Raw genomic sequence first — 15,358 nt, 5'->3', positions numbered from 1 at the left:
TACAGTCTCTGTGATAAAAGAAATATGAAATATTTTCTTATTAGTATTTTTATCTTGAGACATTTTCAAGTCATAGAATGAATGAATGCCTTTTTTTTTATGATGGTACTCTCTTAGCGTACATCTCTGCTACCCTTAAGATTCCTAAACAAATCATCTTTGTCATTTGAGCATATTTGTTAAATTATTCCTTTGATTTTTCTTTATTAAAGAAAAATTTGAGTAACATTAAGTTTGACGTGCTCCTTTGCAAGTTGATTGCTATAAAAATACATTTATATAGAAAAATATAGAGTGATAAATATGAGTTTAATATCTTTATGGTGGGCAAATAAGGCTATAATTGTCGTTTTCTTTCTTTTCTTTCTCCCTTTCTTTCCCTCCTTCCCTTCCTTTGTCACAGATCACATACAATACCTATACTTTTATACAAGATGAAGAGAGGAAGGGACTTCCCTGGCAGTCCAGTGGTTAAGACTCCGCACTTCCAATGCAGGGATGCAGGGGGTGTGGGTTTGATCACTGGTCAGGGAACTAAGATCCCACATGCTGTGTGGTGCGGCCAAGAAATTTTAAAAAAAGATGAAGAGAGGCAGTGGAGATTTTTCTGAATTCGTTAAAATATATAAGCATACCTCATTATTCTCTTCAAAATATTTACTTTGAGATTCTCTCCTAGACATTTGACTTTGTTTTTTTATGGGGTTGAATTAGGTGTCCTCCAAAGATGCTTTGGAGGCAGAATTCCTTTATTTTCTGCTGTTATACAGAAAACCTAATTCTCTTTCTCTTTCTCTTTCTTTCTCTCTCACATATATCTGTGGAAAGCTTATCTTCAGTTTTTGAGAGCAAAGTGTAACTAGAAAGTGTTAGGTTGAAACACGTAAAAATGCTAATATTTGATGGTCTTTGAACTACAAAGATAATCTCATATGACTCTACCTAGTATTAGAGCTGCTTTTTTTGTTTTATTTTTTAACAAACACACCTGAACCTAAACATACAGATGAATGGATTTTATTTAAAATAGTCATCCCAGGAGAATATATATTTATTTCATCATTACTTAATTTTTTGACATATAATACCTACTTCTCTGCTTTATGTTACATCTTTCACAGGTTTGTCATTTTTCTGAACTGGGTTGTTGATTTCTGGTTGTTGAGAGGAAAACCAGCTCGCACCTTTTACACTGTAGAAATAACATTAGTGAACACTTGTTGAGCACTCACTATGTGCCAGGCACTACTCTAAGCATTTTACATGTATTAACCCATTTGTGCCTTACAGCAACCCTTTGAGAAGGGCACCTCTGTTACCCATGTTTTATAGGTGTGGTAACTAAGGTGTGTAACATTAGTAATTTATCCATGTTACACTGCTAGTGGCAGAGCCAAGGTTTGAACTCAGGTAAGTCCAGCTCAAAAGCCTGCTACACTTGTCCATCACACTATACTGTCTTTCACTATAGGAACACGTGCTTCTGGACCATTTAGGGAGGTTCTCTTATATGCTGTTGGGTTAGGCACTATGTTTTATATATTGCAATTATCTGTTTATCTGTCTGTATCACTCAACACACTCTAAACTTGTCAGTGGTTCAGATCGGAGTATGACACAATACCTACCCTTTAGGGTTGTATGACTTAACAGAGGTAAGTAAACATAGTTTTAATATAACATATAAAGAAAAGAACAAAATACTAAAAGCACAAAGGAGTGATTACTGCTTAGTGTTTCAGGGAAGAGCTCATACAGACATACAGTATTTGAATTGTGGTTTTAAGTCTGATTGGAAGAATGGTGGGAAAGGGAAGCGTTCCAGATACAGAGAAGGGCATGTGTAAAGGGAAGTGTGGGGAGCCATGAGGAAATATTTTGGTGCCAAAGGGGAGGATGACTAAGGGAAGATGAGGCTGGGGAGGCAATTGGGGGCCAACCGAGGGCCTTTATATGCTCAGAATTCACTATGGAATGTGGAATGGCTGTGGTCAAAAACACTCAGAATGTCCTCCTAGCCAAAGCACACCAATTTCTATTAAATATGAATAGATTTTGGACTTAAGTGAACTGACCTATTACACTTATTTCCTGAATGAAATCAACTTAAGAGAAAAAATTCTACTTAAATAGTGACACTAAGTATTTTTGAGAATACAAGCCACACCAGTGTTTAAACAGCTGGTCTCTCTGTTTTTCAGTTTTCTGTGATTCTCAAAGTATGATCCCAGACCAGCAGCATCAGCATTTGCATCACCTGGGAACTCAATAGAAATGCAAATTTCAGATCCCACCCAGACTTACTGAATCAGAAACTGGGTGGGGCCCAGCAGCCTGTTCTGACACGGCCTCCAAGTGATTGTTATGCACGCTAAAGTTGGAGAACTGCTGGTCTGAGTAGTCAGTCTTCGTGAGATACCAGCAAGGTCCAAGTAGAGTGCATTCGTAGGACCTGGGACAAGGTCTGGAAAGTCCCACCTGAAACTAAAAATCAATATATAAAACATGACACAAAACACATAGTAATACATAGGAAATGGTCTGGCCTCAGAGGAATAATGCCAAAATGTTCAAGAAATTAGTCTTATGTGATAATTATGGGTGGTCTAGCTTTTTGACCCTTATATTTTCTACGTTTTCTGCAATGAGCCTGAGTTTTTTGTAAACTAAAGCAAAAGTTTTTATTTTACAGTAACAAATGAGGGTGTGTGGAATCTGGAAAAATAACAAAAGCCTTAAAAAAAACAAACCATTCATTCTGGGTTTTTAACTCCAGATCTTGAGATGGCATTTTTGTCTCATGGTTAGAGAACAACAACCTACTATGCTATGATAGCCTTTGAAATTGTCCAGGTCTTTATTATGTTTTTGGTAAACTCGGTAAGTACATTCATTTCTGTGCTTACTAGTTTCTTACTTGGTCTTTATCTGGTACTAACCACGAGTGTATGTCCTTTCTGTGCAGCCGAGTTACCACAGTCCTCCAACTAGCTTACTTTCCCATTGTAATTCCCATTATAGTGCTCATATTATATATCAATTAATTGTGAGTTTATGGAGAGTCAGCTGTCACAGAGAGTGCTCAACTCTTCGTAGACTGAGAAGGTGTTTCTGTCCTTAAAACTGGGTTCTAGAGCCTGTGTCATGGGAACCTCGCATAATTACCAAAGCATGCAGGCAGTTGAAAGTATTGCTAATTTTAGAATGTTTTACCTGAGAAAATCTGAAATGATTAGGGGGTTTGCCTTAAGCTATATGAAAACAGGATCTAACCCCATTAGATTGAAAATACCTGTTTACCTTGTTTCCTTCATACACTTGTGAGCTCTCCCATAGGGCAGGGCCTGTTTCTTTAAGGAACCTGGCACATAGAAGTTACTCAATAAATGTCTCAGCTTAATTGATAATATGAAGTTTGTCCTTCCTTCTATCAACCCCAGAATTGCTAAGCTTCCTTTTCCTGTATAATACAAAATTTTACAATCAAGAAGAATTTGCCAAAAGGAGTATAAAAGTTGGCACCAATAATTTCATTTTTTTCCCTCACCTAGAGATGCTAACAAAAGACAATGCAAATGCTCCAAGTTAGGAACTCCACAATTGACAAACTTTACTAAGTCTTTTATTCGATAAGCATTGATTGGCTCTTTGCTAGCCACTAATGTAAAGTCATGCTAAATACAATCTTCTGAATTCTTAGTAGATCATAAAGTACTAGTTCTGCTGTCTGTACTACTTCTAGAGTTTTTCTTTATGAAGACACTTATCCAAAGAAATCTAGTTGTCTAGATTGAAGGGTAACTTGATTCCTGGTGTGCGGTGATTCCTAGTCGTGTGTGCTTTAGATTAGAAAATCTCTGGATAAGCTTTATGAATCTGCTTAGCTCAGTGGTGCGAAAGCCACTGGAAGGGTCGACTGTGCATGTAACATCTGGCAGCACAGTAGAATGGCCTGATGGCACATTTTTGACCTGGCTATGTCATCTGCCTTCTTCCCCAGTACACCAGAATGATCTTGCAGGCCTAGGCCAATTTTTGAATTTTTTCCCTTTGACACAAGAGGTAATGTTCAGTACACTATATGAAATGCCCGCCCTGCTCTGACATCACTTCAACCCTCAATTTCCGCATTGTATAATTTCAGTATTGTTCAAACTTATACCGTGTTATGAGCACCCTCCTACTTCTCGAATTGTCAGATGCACTTTACCTGCAAGCATATTGTATCCATATACATCAATACTCTGCTTAACAGACCATAAAATTCTAAGTCATCACAGAGCATAAGGACAAATTCTTCAAGAAATGTCAGTACTGGGATCCTGGAGTATCCCGAGATCCTCCTTGGCACTAGGCACACTTACTAGCATAATCTCAAAAAGACACACAGAACCATCCCCTAGGTTGGGCATCCTAGGAGGAATCCCTTTTGTCTGAAAAGAAACCTTTTTTTTCTTAACACAGAAAAAATGCAAGGGGAAAACGTTGACTTTGAGGCATTTTAAAACTCCAGCTCTGGAACTTCTTCACAAAGCCCAGGTAATATAGTAAAACCTAGCCTCATCTGTTTGAGAGTCACTACTGCTTGTTTGCCCACTCTGGTCCCATTGCTACTCTGCCTTTTGTCACATAGTTCTTGACAGTTCTCTCTCTGCTCTTGTCTTCCGCATTTCCCATTTGAAAACTCCCTTTCCAGCTGCAGTGAGTCTTCCAGGATTACTGGCATTCTTCTTGCAGGGAATTGGACTAATATTCCTTCTAGGAGGCTTAATTCCTATAAGGTCCGCACACATGAAGGATTTGCTGTTTTGAAAAGTAACTAAGTGGAATTCCCTGGCGGTCCAGTGGTTAAGACTCAGTGCTTTCACTACCATGGCCTGGGTTCAATCCCTGGTCAGGGAAGTAAGATCCCGCAAGCCACGTGGCACAGCCATGTTAATAATAATAATAATAAAAATAACTAAGCAGTTAAAGATTAGTGTCGAAAGGGATTCTCACAGATATTCTAATTGTTCTTGTAAATGAATACTCCATGTCTACTTTTCTAACATACCGTTCCTTGGTAACTGGAGCACAAGTACATAGTCACTTCTAAAATTTAAAAAAAAACGATTACAACAAAACTTCCGTAAGGACAGAGAAGCAGAATTGTGTAGTAGAAAAAGCATTAGTTTTGCTCTAAGACTAGGCATGAATCAACTGCCACTTATCAGCTGTGTGACTATGAATGAGTCATTTAACCTCTCAGACTCAGTTTCCACTTTTGTAAAATACCTGCCCAGGAACGTGGTTGTAAGGATTAAATGATATAATGAATATAAAGTGTGTGGTACATAGTAAGTGTTCAGTAACTGTTTCTTCAAAACCACCAAAAATGCCTAAGGAATAAAACTATGGAATAATTATGGAATTAGTTATACTAATGCAACGCAATTTATATTCTCCAATTTTATACTGTGATTTCCCCATTTCTGATATCACTTTTTTTAAAAGATTTTTTTAATGTGGGCCATTTTTTAAAGTCTTTTTTTAAAAATATAAATTTATTTATTTATTTATTTTTGACTGTGTTGGGTCTTCATCGCTGTGCGCGGGCTTTCTCTAGTTGCGGTGAGCGGGGGCTACTCTTCGTTGTGCGCAGGCTTCTCATTGCAGTGGCTTCTCGTTGCAGAGCACAGGCTCTAGGCATGCGGGCTCAGTAGTTGTGGCACGTGGGCTCAGAAATTGTGGCTCATGGGCTCTAGAGCACAGGCTCAGTAGTTGTGGCACATGGGCTTAGTTTCCCTGTGGCATGTGGGATCTTCCCCGACCAGGGATAGAACCTGTGTCCCCTTCTTTGGCAGGCGGATTCTTAACCACAGTGCCACCAGGGAAGTCCTCATTTTTTAAAGTCTTTATTGAATTTGTCACAATATTGCCCTTGCTTTTATGTTTTTGGTTTCTTGGCCCCGAGGCATGTGGGATCCTAGTCCCCAACCAGGGATCAAACCCGCACCCCCTGCATTGGAAGGCGAAGTCTCAACCACTGGACCGTCAGGAAAGTCCCTGATACCACTTTTTTTAATCATTAAGGAATACGAATTTTGAACATTTTGAATAAAAGTATAAGAAATCAGTTCTCTTTACACCTTGCAGTGTTAATGTTATTATCACTTTAATTGAGCACCCTTCTCCACTGTGGCTTTTCTGCAATCAACAGGACTTGCCCACTGGATAAAATGAGGATCCTTCAAAATTTCCTCATACGGGAACAGAAGTCCCACTTAGTCACTTCACCCGCGGGCAGAAGAATTCTTTAAAGGTAGCCAGTTCCCAAATCATCCATTCCCACAGACTTCTTATTAGCCACATGTTGAGACAACTGGCCCTCTTTATCTGCCCTAATGATCTGTAGTCAACCCAATGGTTTGTCTTCTTGCTGAGGTAGAGAGATTATAGCACATGACCTGGGCCTCATTTGTGTTCCAAGAATTCTTTGGGGAGTTTCCCTCCTCTTGCTTTTATTTAAAAGAGATAAAACAAATTTGAACTGCAAACTGTCAGTTTTTTCTAATTGTTCATATAACTTGGCTGCTGGAGCATTTCGCATTCCATTAGCTCTGTAGTCCTCAGTCCTGATAGGTGGCCTGTAATTAGGAAAAGCCTTGAACTATCCAGAAGCAAATTCTGGAAATCATCCCCCACCCTCACACATACACATTTAAAATCTTCCTTTTTGAACAAGGCTTCTTCCTCAGAATCAAAAGTCTTCCGGAAGTTTTCACTTACAACTACAAGTTGCAGGGTACGTGTATTTGTATACGGTTAGATCACAGATTCTTAGCTCTAGATTTGGTTGTCTGCTTTGCCAGGGATTCTGTACAGCTTTCTCACTCTTTCTCATTTTCAAAGGAGAATGTACAGTGTTTCCACATCCAGTTGTCAGGTTCCCCTCTTCCCCCCACCCCACCCTGGGCTTCAATTATTTTTTTTCCAAGATAAGTCTAGTTACTTCTTACCTTTTTTCCTTGGTTAGAACTTGCCGGTTATTTCATTTGAGTTTCTAATTCTGATTCACAGTCCTCACTTTAGAGGCCCCCCACCCCCACCCTTTCCCCTCAAGAAGGAAGTTCCTCTGCTGAATGTTCTTCTTTGCCCCTGCAGACCCACTCTCTTCTCCACGCTGCTCTTTGCCACATCAAGCTGACCTCTGTGGATGACACATTTGGGTTCCCTTGCCTTCTGGCTTCCAGTTGGATTCAGCCCGTGAGAGGCACTGACAGGAGTAGAGGACAAGAGGAGAGAAAGGACAGGGCTGTTTGCTCCTCAGCCATTCCCTCTGAGCTCTGGTTTGGCAGTGGTTGCATTCCTCTACCAAATGCCATTGCTGCTGCAGGGTGGCCTCCCTCCTACAGCTCCACATTTCTCAGAGTTCCAGCCATCGTCTCCTCCCCTGGCCTGCAGCTCCCCACTGTTGCTAGTCCCTGTGCTTCACCATTCCTCATTGTTGCCTTAACCCTGCTCATACTTCTGTAGTCCCTTCCTTGACCTCTGTTACTTTTCTCAGTGTGCCATCTGTTTCCTGTCCGGTTTGGATACAGTTCCTCATCTACATCTTAGCAATGCTGGTACCTTCCACTAACACAGTTCAGGACCCCAAATGTGGTGGAATAAAGCCTACTGATTGGTCCTGAAAAAATGTTCACTGCCTTTCTCACTTTTTCAAGTTGGCTACTACTTCCTTTGTCAGTCCCTGATATGGGCACACCATCATTACATGGGAATCATCCTTGCTCTTCCATATGTATTATATCACTGTGGAACCGATTGCTAATTCGCAGATTTGGTCCGCCCACCAACATCTAGAAGGCAAATTCTTTGCCTGAAAACAAAAAACAAAAAAAACCCCACTCTTTCTACCTAGTCTGTCTTCGCCTATCTATACATCCCATTCCCAAAAAGGCGTGCGCGTGCGCAGACACACACACACACATTGTTCTGTTGTTTGTCAGACGGTGGAGTCACAGTTGTAGTACCTCAATAAAGAGCCCTTCAGCCGTTCCTTAAGATGAGCTCAGCTCTGGAAGAGACTGTTCAAGTTTGTCCAAAAATGGAAATTATCTCATATTTTTCTCCCTGTCCCCCAAACTCTCCTCCTCTGTCCCATCAGATGGACCCCATCATCCACCCAGGTAAACTAAAAATGGGAATCATTCTTTGCTCTTCCCTCTCTTTATACTAATTTTTGCATTAGTCACCAGATCTTTGCCATTCTATTCCCTTAACATTGGGGATATGTTAACTTCCTTCCATCTTCATTGCTACCGCTGTGGTCCAGAGACCAACATCTCTCTTACCTGGATCATGATGACATTTTCCTAACTGATTTCCATGCCTCTAGTCTGGTTCCTCTCCAAAGCATGCTCCCTTCAACAACTGAATGATCTTTCTAAATCACAGTTCTGATATGTTGGTTTCCATACTTAAAACCCCTAAGTGACTTCCCATTTGTACACTGTACCCAGGATAAAGTTTGTACTTCATAACACAGATTTCTAAAGCTCATTACGATCTGAACATTCTCATCTCCTACATTTTTTCCTGTTCCTCATGCCTCAACCACTTGCTCTTCTACCAAAGTTCTAATCTCTGTCTTGTCTTGATCACGACGTGCCTCTACCTGCAAAATTTTGTCTGCTCTCACCCATCTTTCACATTTCAATTTAGGCATCAAGTCTGTATCAAGAATGCTTTCAGTGGCAAATATCCAAAACCAGATTGCTACTAATTTTTCTTATATAAGAAATGTGGAGATAGGCAGTTGATAGCATTGATTCATTATTACTGTCATCATAATCATTACTGTTATTATTTATAATAATAAGATTAGTCTTCTAACCTATCATCCTTAGTGATCCCAGAGTTCTGATAAAACTCCATTCCACATTTCATTCTTCTGGTCCAAACCAGAGATCATAAACGTACTTTATCTTAGGTATTATTGCCAGTCAGTTGATAACTAATATCTGTATTGAGAAAAAATTTGAGACCCAAGAGAGGCTCAGCAGAAGAGAATGCGAGGCATGATCATTTAGTGATGTCTGCCATGGGTGCAGAAAACAGAAACATGGCATGTGTGCAATATATCTGCCATCTTTTGTCAAACTTAAGCATCTCTATGTGGCCTGGTTGAAAGTTGCACAGTTAGCATGTCAGGGTGGAAAAGGACAATTCTAGAATAGGAAAAACATTATGATTATTTTTTTCTCCTTTAATTTGCATAGAGCGAATTATTCCACTTTAAATTATAAAACAACCTGACTTTTCTAGGATTAAACCCAATTTAGTTTTGGTATAGTGTCTTTTGTATACACTACTGAGTTTGGCTTGCTAATATCTCTACTTATCACAGTCTACTTGGAATTAATGTTACACCACTTAACATATAAGAACGTTAACAACAGTATATTTCCAGTTACCCCCTTACCCTTCTTCATGATACTGTTACCAAACATTTTTCTATTTCTTTTTTTTTTTTTTACTTTTCCAAATGTTATAAACTGTAATAAATTGTTAATACTTTTGCTTTAAACAGTCAGCTGTTTTTCTTGTAATGAAAACAAGACTTTGTATTTTCTAAAGTACTTTTAAGAAAAAGTATTTAACATTTCTGGAGTTCTTCATGTAGATTCATATTTCCATCTGGTGCCATTTCCCTTTGGCCTGAAAGCATTAACATACCTTGTTGTGTGTGTAGGTCTGCTGGTGATGAATTCTTCTGCCTTTGTCTGGAAATGTCTATATTTCATCTTCATTTTATAGGATATTTTCTCTGGAAAAAGAATTCTAGGTTGACAATTGTTTTCTTTAGCACTTTAAATATATCATTCTGTTGTCTTTTTTTTTTTAAACATCTTTATTGGAGTATAATTGCTTTACAGTGGTGTGTTAGTTTCTGCTTTATAACACAGTGAATCAGCTATACATATACATATATCCCCATATCTCCTCCCTCTTGTGTCTCCCTCCCACCCTGCCTATCCCACCCCTCTAGGTGGTCACAAAGCACCGAGCTGATCTCCCTGTGCTATGCGGCTGCTTCCCACTAGCTATCTATTTTACATTTGGTAGTATATATAAGTCCATGCCACTCTCTCACTTTGTCCCAGCTTACCCTTCCCCCTCCCCGTGTCCTCAAGTCCATTCTCTAGTAGGTCTGCGTCTTGATTCCCATCCTGCCCCTAGGTTCTTCGTAACCATTTTTTTTTTTTTTTTAGATTCCATATATATGTGTTAGCTTACAGTATTTGTTTTTCTCTTTCTGACTTACTTCACTCTGTACAACAGACTCTAACTCCATCCGCCTCATTACAAATACCTCCATTTCATTTCTTTTTATGGCTGAGTAATATTCCATTGTATATATGTGCCACTTCTTCTTTATCCATTCATCTGTCGAGGGACACTTAGGTCGCTTCCATGTCCTGGCTATTGTAAATAGAGCTGCAATGAACATTTTGGTACATGACTCTTTTTGAATTGTGGTTTTCTCAGGGTATATGCCCAGTAGTGGGATTGCTGGATCGTATGGTAGTTCTATTTTTAGTTTTTTAAGGAACCTACATACTGTTCTTCATAGTGGCTGTATCAATTTACATTCCCACCAAGAGTGCAAGAGGGTTCCCTTTTCTCCACACCTTTTCCAGCATTTATTGTTTGTAGATTGTTTGATCATGGCCATTCTGACTGCTGTGAGATATTAACCTCATTGCAGTTTTGATCTGCATTTCTCCAATGATTAATGATGTTGAGCATTCTTTCATGTGTTTGTTGGCAATCTGTATATATTCTTTGGGGAAATGTCTATTTAGGTCTTCTGCCCATTTTTGGATTGGGCTGTTTGTTTTTTTGATATTGAGCTGCTCGAGCTGCCTGTAAATTTTGGAGATTAATCCTTTGTCTGTTGCTTCATTTGCAAATATTTTCTGCCATTCTGAGGATTGTCTTTTCGTCTTCTGTATGGTTTCCTTTGCTGTGCAAAAGCTTTTAAGTTTCATTAGGTCCCATTTGTTTATTTCCCTTTCTCTAGGAGATGGGTCAACAAGGATCTTGCTGTGATTTATGTCATAGAGGTGTTCTGCCTATGTTTTCCTCTAAGAGTTTTATAGTGTCTGGCCTTACATTTAGGTCTTTAATCCATTTGGAGTTTATTTTCCCTTATGGTGTTAGGGAGTGTTCTAATTTCATTCTTTTACATGTAGCTGTCCAGTTTTCCCAGCACCACTGATTGAAGAGGCTGTCTTTTCTCCATTGTATATTCTTGCCTCCTTTATCAAAAATAATGTGACCATATGTGCGTGGGTTTATCTCTGGGCTTTCTGTCCTGTTCCATTGGTCTATATTTCTGTTTTTGTGCCAGTACCAGACTGTCTTGATTACTGTAGCTTTGTAGTATAGTCTGAAGTCAGGGAGCCTGATTCCTCCTGCTCCGTTTTTCTTTCTCAGGATTGCTTTGGCTATTCGGGGTCTTTTGTGTTTCCATACACATTGTGAAATTTTTTGTTCTAGTTCTGTGAAAAATGCCAGTGGTAGTTTGATAGGGATTGCATTGAATCTGTAGATTGCTTTGGGTAGTATAGGCATTTTCACAATGTTGATTCTTCCAATCCAAGAACATAGTATATCTCTCCATCTATTTGTATCATCTTTAATTTCTTTCATCAGTGTCTTATAGTTTTCTGCCTACAGGTCTTTTGTCTCCTTAGGTATGTTTATTCCTAGGTATTTTATTCTTTTTGTTGCAATGGTAAATGGGAGTGTTTCCTTAATTTCTCATTCATATTTTTCATCATTAGTGTATAGGAATGCAAGAGATTTCTGTGCATTAATTTTGTATCCTGCTACTTTACCAGATTCATTGATTAGCTCTAGTAATTTTCTGGTAGCATCTTTAGGATTCTCTATGTATAGTATCATGTCATCTGCAAACAGTGACAGCTTTACTTCTTCTTTTCCGATTTAGATTCCTTTTATTTCTTTTTCTTCTCTGATTGCTGTGGCTAAAACTTCCAAAACTATGTTGAATAATAGTGGTGAGAGTGGGCAACCTTGTCTTGTTCCTGATCTTAGTGGAAATGGTTTCAGTTTTTCACCATTGAGGATGATGTTGGCTGTGGATTTGTCATATATGGCCTTTATTATGTTGAGATAAGTTCCCTCTATGCCTACTTTCTGGCGGGTTTTTATCATAAATTGGTGTTGAATTTTGTTGAAAGCTTTTTCTGCATCTATTGAGATGATCATATTGTTTTTATTCTTCAATTTGTTAATACGGTGTATCACATTGACTGATTTGCGTATATTGAAGAATCCTTGCATTCCTGGGATAAACCCCCATTGATCATGGTGTATGATCCTTTTAATGTGCTGTTGGATTCTGTTTGCTAGTATTTTGTTGAGGATTTTTACATCTATGTTCATCAGTGATATTGGCCTGTAGTTTTCTTTCTTTGTGACATCTTTGTCTGGTTTTGGAATCAGGGTGATGGTGGCCTTGTAGAATGAGTTTGGGAGTGTTACTCCCTCTGGTATATTTTGGAAGAGTTTGAGAAGGATAGGTGTTAGCTCTTCTCTAAATGTTTGGTGGCTTCACCTGTGAAGCCATCTGGTCCTGGGCTTTTGTTTGTTGGAAGATTTTTAATCACAGTTTCAATTTCAGTGCTTGTGATTCGTCTGTTTATATTTTCTATTTCTTCCTGGTTCAGTCTCAGAAGGTTGTGCTTTTCTAAGAATTTGTCCATTTCTTCCAGGTTGTCCATTTTATTGGCATAGAGTTGCTTGTAGTAATCTCTCATGATCGTTTGTATTTCTGCAGGGTCAGTTGTTACTTCTCCTTTTTCATTTCTAATTCTCTTGATTTGAGTCTTCTCCCTTTTTTTCTTGATGAATCTGGCTAATGGTTTATCAATTTTGTTTATCTTCTCAAAGAACCAGCTTTTAGTTTTATTGATCTTTGCTGTTGTTTCCTTCATTTCATTTATTTCTGATCTGATCTTTATGATTTCTTTTCTTCTGCTAAATTTGGGGGTTTTTTGTTCTTCTTTCTCTAATTGCTTTAGGTGAAAGGTTAGGTTGTTTATTTGAGATTTTTCTTGTTTCTTAAGGTAGGATTGTATTGCTATAAACTTCCCTCTTAGAACTGCTTTTGCTGCATCCCATAGGTTTTGGGTCGTCGTGTTTGTTTCTTGGTATTTTTTGATTTCCTCTTTGATTTCTTCAGTGATTTCTTGGTTATTTAGTGGTGTATAGTTTAGCCTCCATGTGTTTGTATTTTTTACAGATTTTTTCCTGTAATCGATATCTAGTCTCATAGCGTTGTGGTCGGAAAAGATACTTGATACGATTTCAAATTTCTTAAATTTACCAAGGCTTGATTTGTGACCCAAGATATGATCTATCCTGGAGAATGTTCCGTGAGCACTTGAGAAGAAAGCATATTCTGTTGTTTTTGAATGGAATGTCCTATAAATATCAGTTAAGTCCATCTTGTTTAATGTATCATTTAAAGCTTGTGTTTCCTTATTTATTTTCATTCTGGATAATCTGTCCGTTGGTGAAAGTGAGGTGTTAAAGTCCCCTACTATGATTGTGTTACTGTTGATTTCCCCTTTTATGGCTGTTAGCATTTGTCTTATGTATTGAGGTGCTCCTATGTTGGGTGCATAAATATATACAATTGTTATACCTTCTTCTTGGATTGATCCCTGGATCCTTCTTTGTCTCTTGTAATAGTCTTTATTTTAAAGTCTATTTTGTCTGATATGAGAATTGCTACTCCAGCTCTCTTTTGATTTCCATTTGCATGGAATATCTTTTTCCATCCCCTCACTTTCGGTCTGTATGTGTCCCTAGGTCTGAAGTGGGTCTCTTGTAGACAGCATATATACGGGTCTTGTTTTTGTATCCATTCAGCCAGTCTATGTCTTTTGGTTGGAGCATTTAATCCATTTACATTTAAGGTAATTATCGATATGTATGTTCCTATTACCATTTTCTTAATTGTTTTGGGTTTGCTATTGTAGGTCTTTCCCTTCTCTTGTGTTTCCTGCCTAGAGAAGTTCCTTTACCATTTGTTGTAAAGCTGGCTTGGTGGTGCTGAATTCTCTTAGCTTTTGCTTGTCTGTAAAATTTTAATTTCTCCCTCGAATCTGAATGAGATCCTTGCTGGGTAGAGTAATCTTGATTGTAGGTTTTTCCCTTTCATTGCTCTAAATATGTCCTGCCACTCCCTTCTGGCTTGCAGAGTTTCTGCTGAAAGATCAGCTGTTAACCTTATGGGGATTCCCTTGTATGTTATTTGTTGTTTTTCCCTTGCTGCTTTTAATATTTTTTCTTTGTATTTAATTTTTGATAGTTTAATTAATATGTGTCTTGGCCTGTTTCTCCTTGGATTTATCCTGTATGGGACTCTCTGCGCTTCCTGGACTTGATTGACTATTTCCTTTTCCATATTAGGGAAGTTTTCAACTATAATCTCTTCAAATATTTTCTCAGTCCCTTTCTTTTTCTCTTCTTCTTCTGGGACTCCTATAAATCGAATGTTGGTGCGTTTAATCTTGTCCCAGTAGTCTCTGAGACTGTCCTCAATTCTTTTCATTCTTTTTTCTTTCTTCTGCTCTGCAGTAGTTATATCCACTATTTTATCTTCCAGGTCACTTATCCGTTCTTCTGCCTCAGTTATTCTGCTATTGATTCCCTCTAGAGAATTTTTAATTTCATTTATTGTGTCTTTCATCATTGTTTGTTTTCTCTTTAGTTCTTCTAGGTCCTTGTTAAACGTTTCTTGTATTTTCTCCATTCTATTTCCAAGATTTTGCATCATCTTTACTCTCATTACTCTGAATTCTTTTTCAGGTAGACTGCCTATTTCCTCTTCATTTGTTTGGTCTGGTTCGTTTTTACCTTGCTCCTTCATCTGCTGTGTGTTTCTCTGTCTTCTCATTTTGCGTAACTTACTGTGTTTGGGGTATCCTTTTCACAGGCTGCAGGTTCGTAGTTCCTATTTTTTTTGGTGTCTGCCCCCAGTGGCTAAGGTTGGTTCAGTGGGTTGGGTAGGCGTCGTGGTGGAGGGGACTAGTGCCTGTGTTCTGGTGGATGAGGCTGCATCGTGTCTTTCTGGTGGGCAGGTCTGTGTCCAGTGGTGTGTTTTGGGGTGTCTGTGACCTTAGTATGATTTTAGGCTGCTTTTCTGCTAGTGGGTGGGGTAGCGTTCCTGTCTTGCTAGTTGTTTGGCAGAGGGTGTCCAGCACTGTAGCTTGCTGGTCGTTGAGTGGAGCTGGGTCTTGGCGTTGAGATGGATATCTCTGGGAGATTTTCACCG

At 38.7% G+C, this 15,358-nt stretch overlaps 1 protein-coding gene across 18 annotated transcripts in view; it reads left to right on the top strand.

Moving 5' to 3' along the window:
- The window catches only part of FAR1 (fatty acyl-CoA reductase 1), a 118,917-nt gene that overhangs the window by 74,378 nt on the left and 29,181 nt on the right, over positions 1–15,358 (top strand). For 10 of the 18 annotated variants that reach the window (XM_082341518.1, XM_082341516.1, XM_082341528.1 and 7 more), the window contains exon 14: positions 4,465–4,539. In XM_082341518.1, coding sequence (XP_082197644.1) covers positions 4,465–4,539 — 75 coding nt within the window. Of the gene's footprint in view, positions 1–403; positions 640–4,464; positions 4,540–6,199; positions 6,233–7,143; positions 10,209–13,406; positions 13,428–15,358 lie in introns of those variants that run through there. The other 8 variants (XM_082341511.1, XM_082341522.1, XM_082341514.1 and 5 more) reach the window with 6 other exon arrangements.

Source organism: Balaenoptera borealis (genome assembly GCF_965194805.1).
Source record: "Balaenoptera borealis genome assembly, chromosome: 11".
Classification (NCBI taxonomy): Eukaryota; Metazoa; Chordata; class Mammalia; order Artiodactyla; family Balaenopteridae; genus Balaenoptera; species Balaenoptera borealis.
The sequence above is the reverse complement of the archived record's forward strand: the minus strand, read 5'-3'. Positions and strand labels throughout refer to the sequence as shown.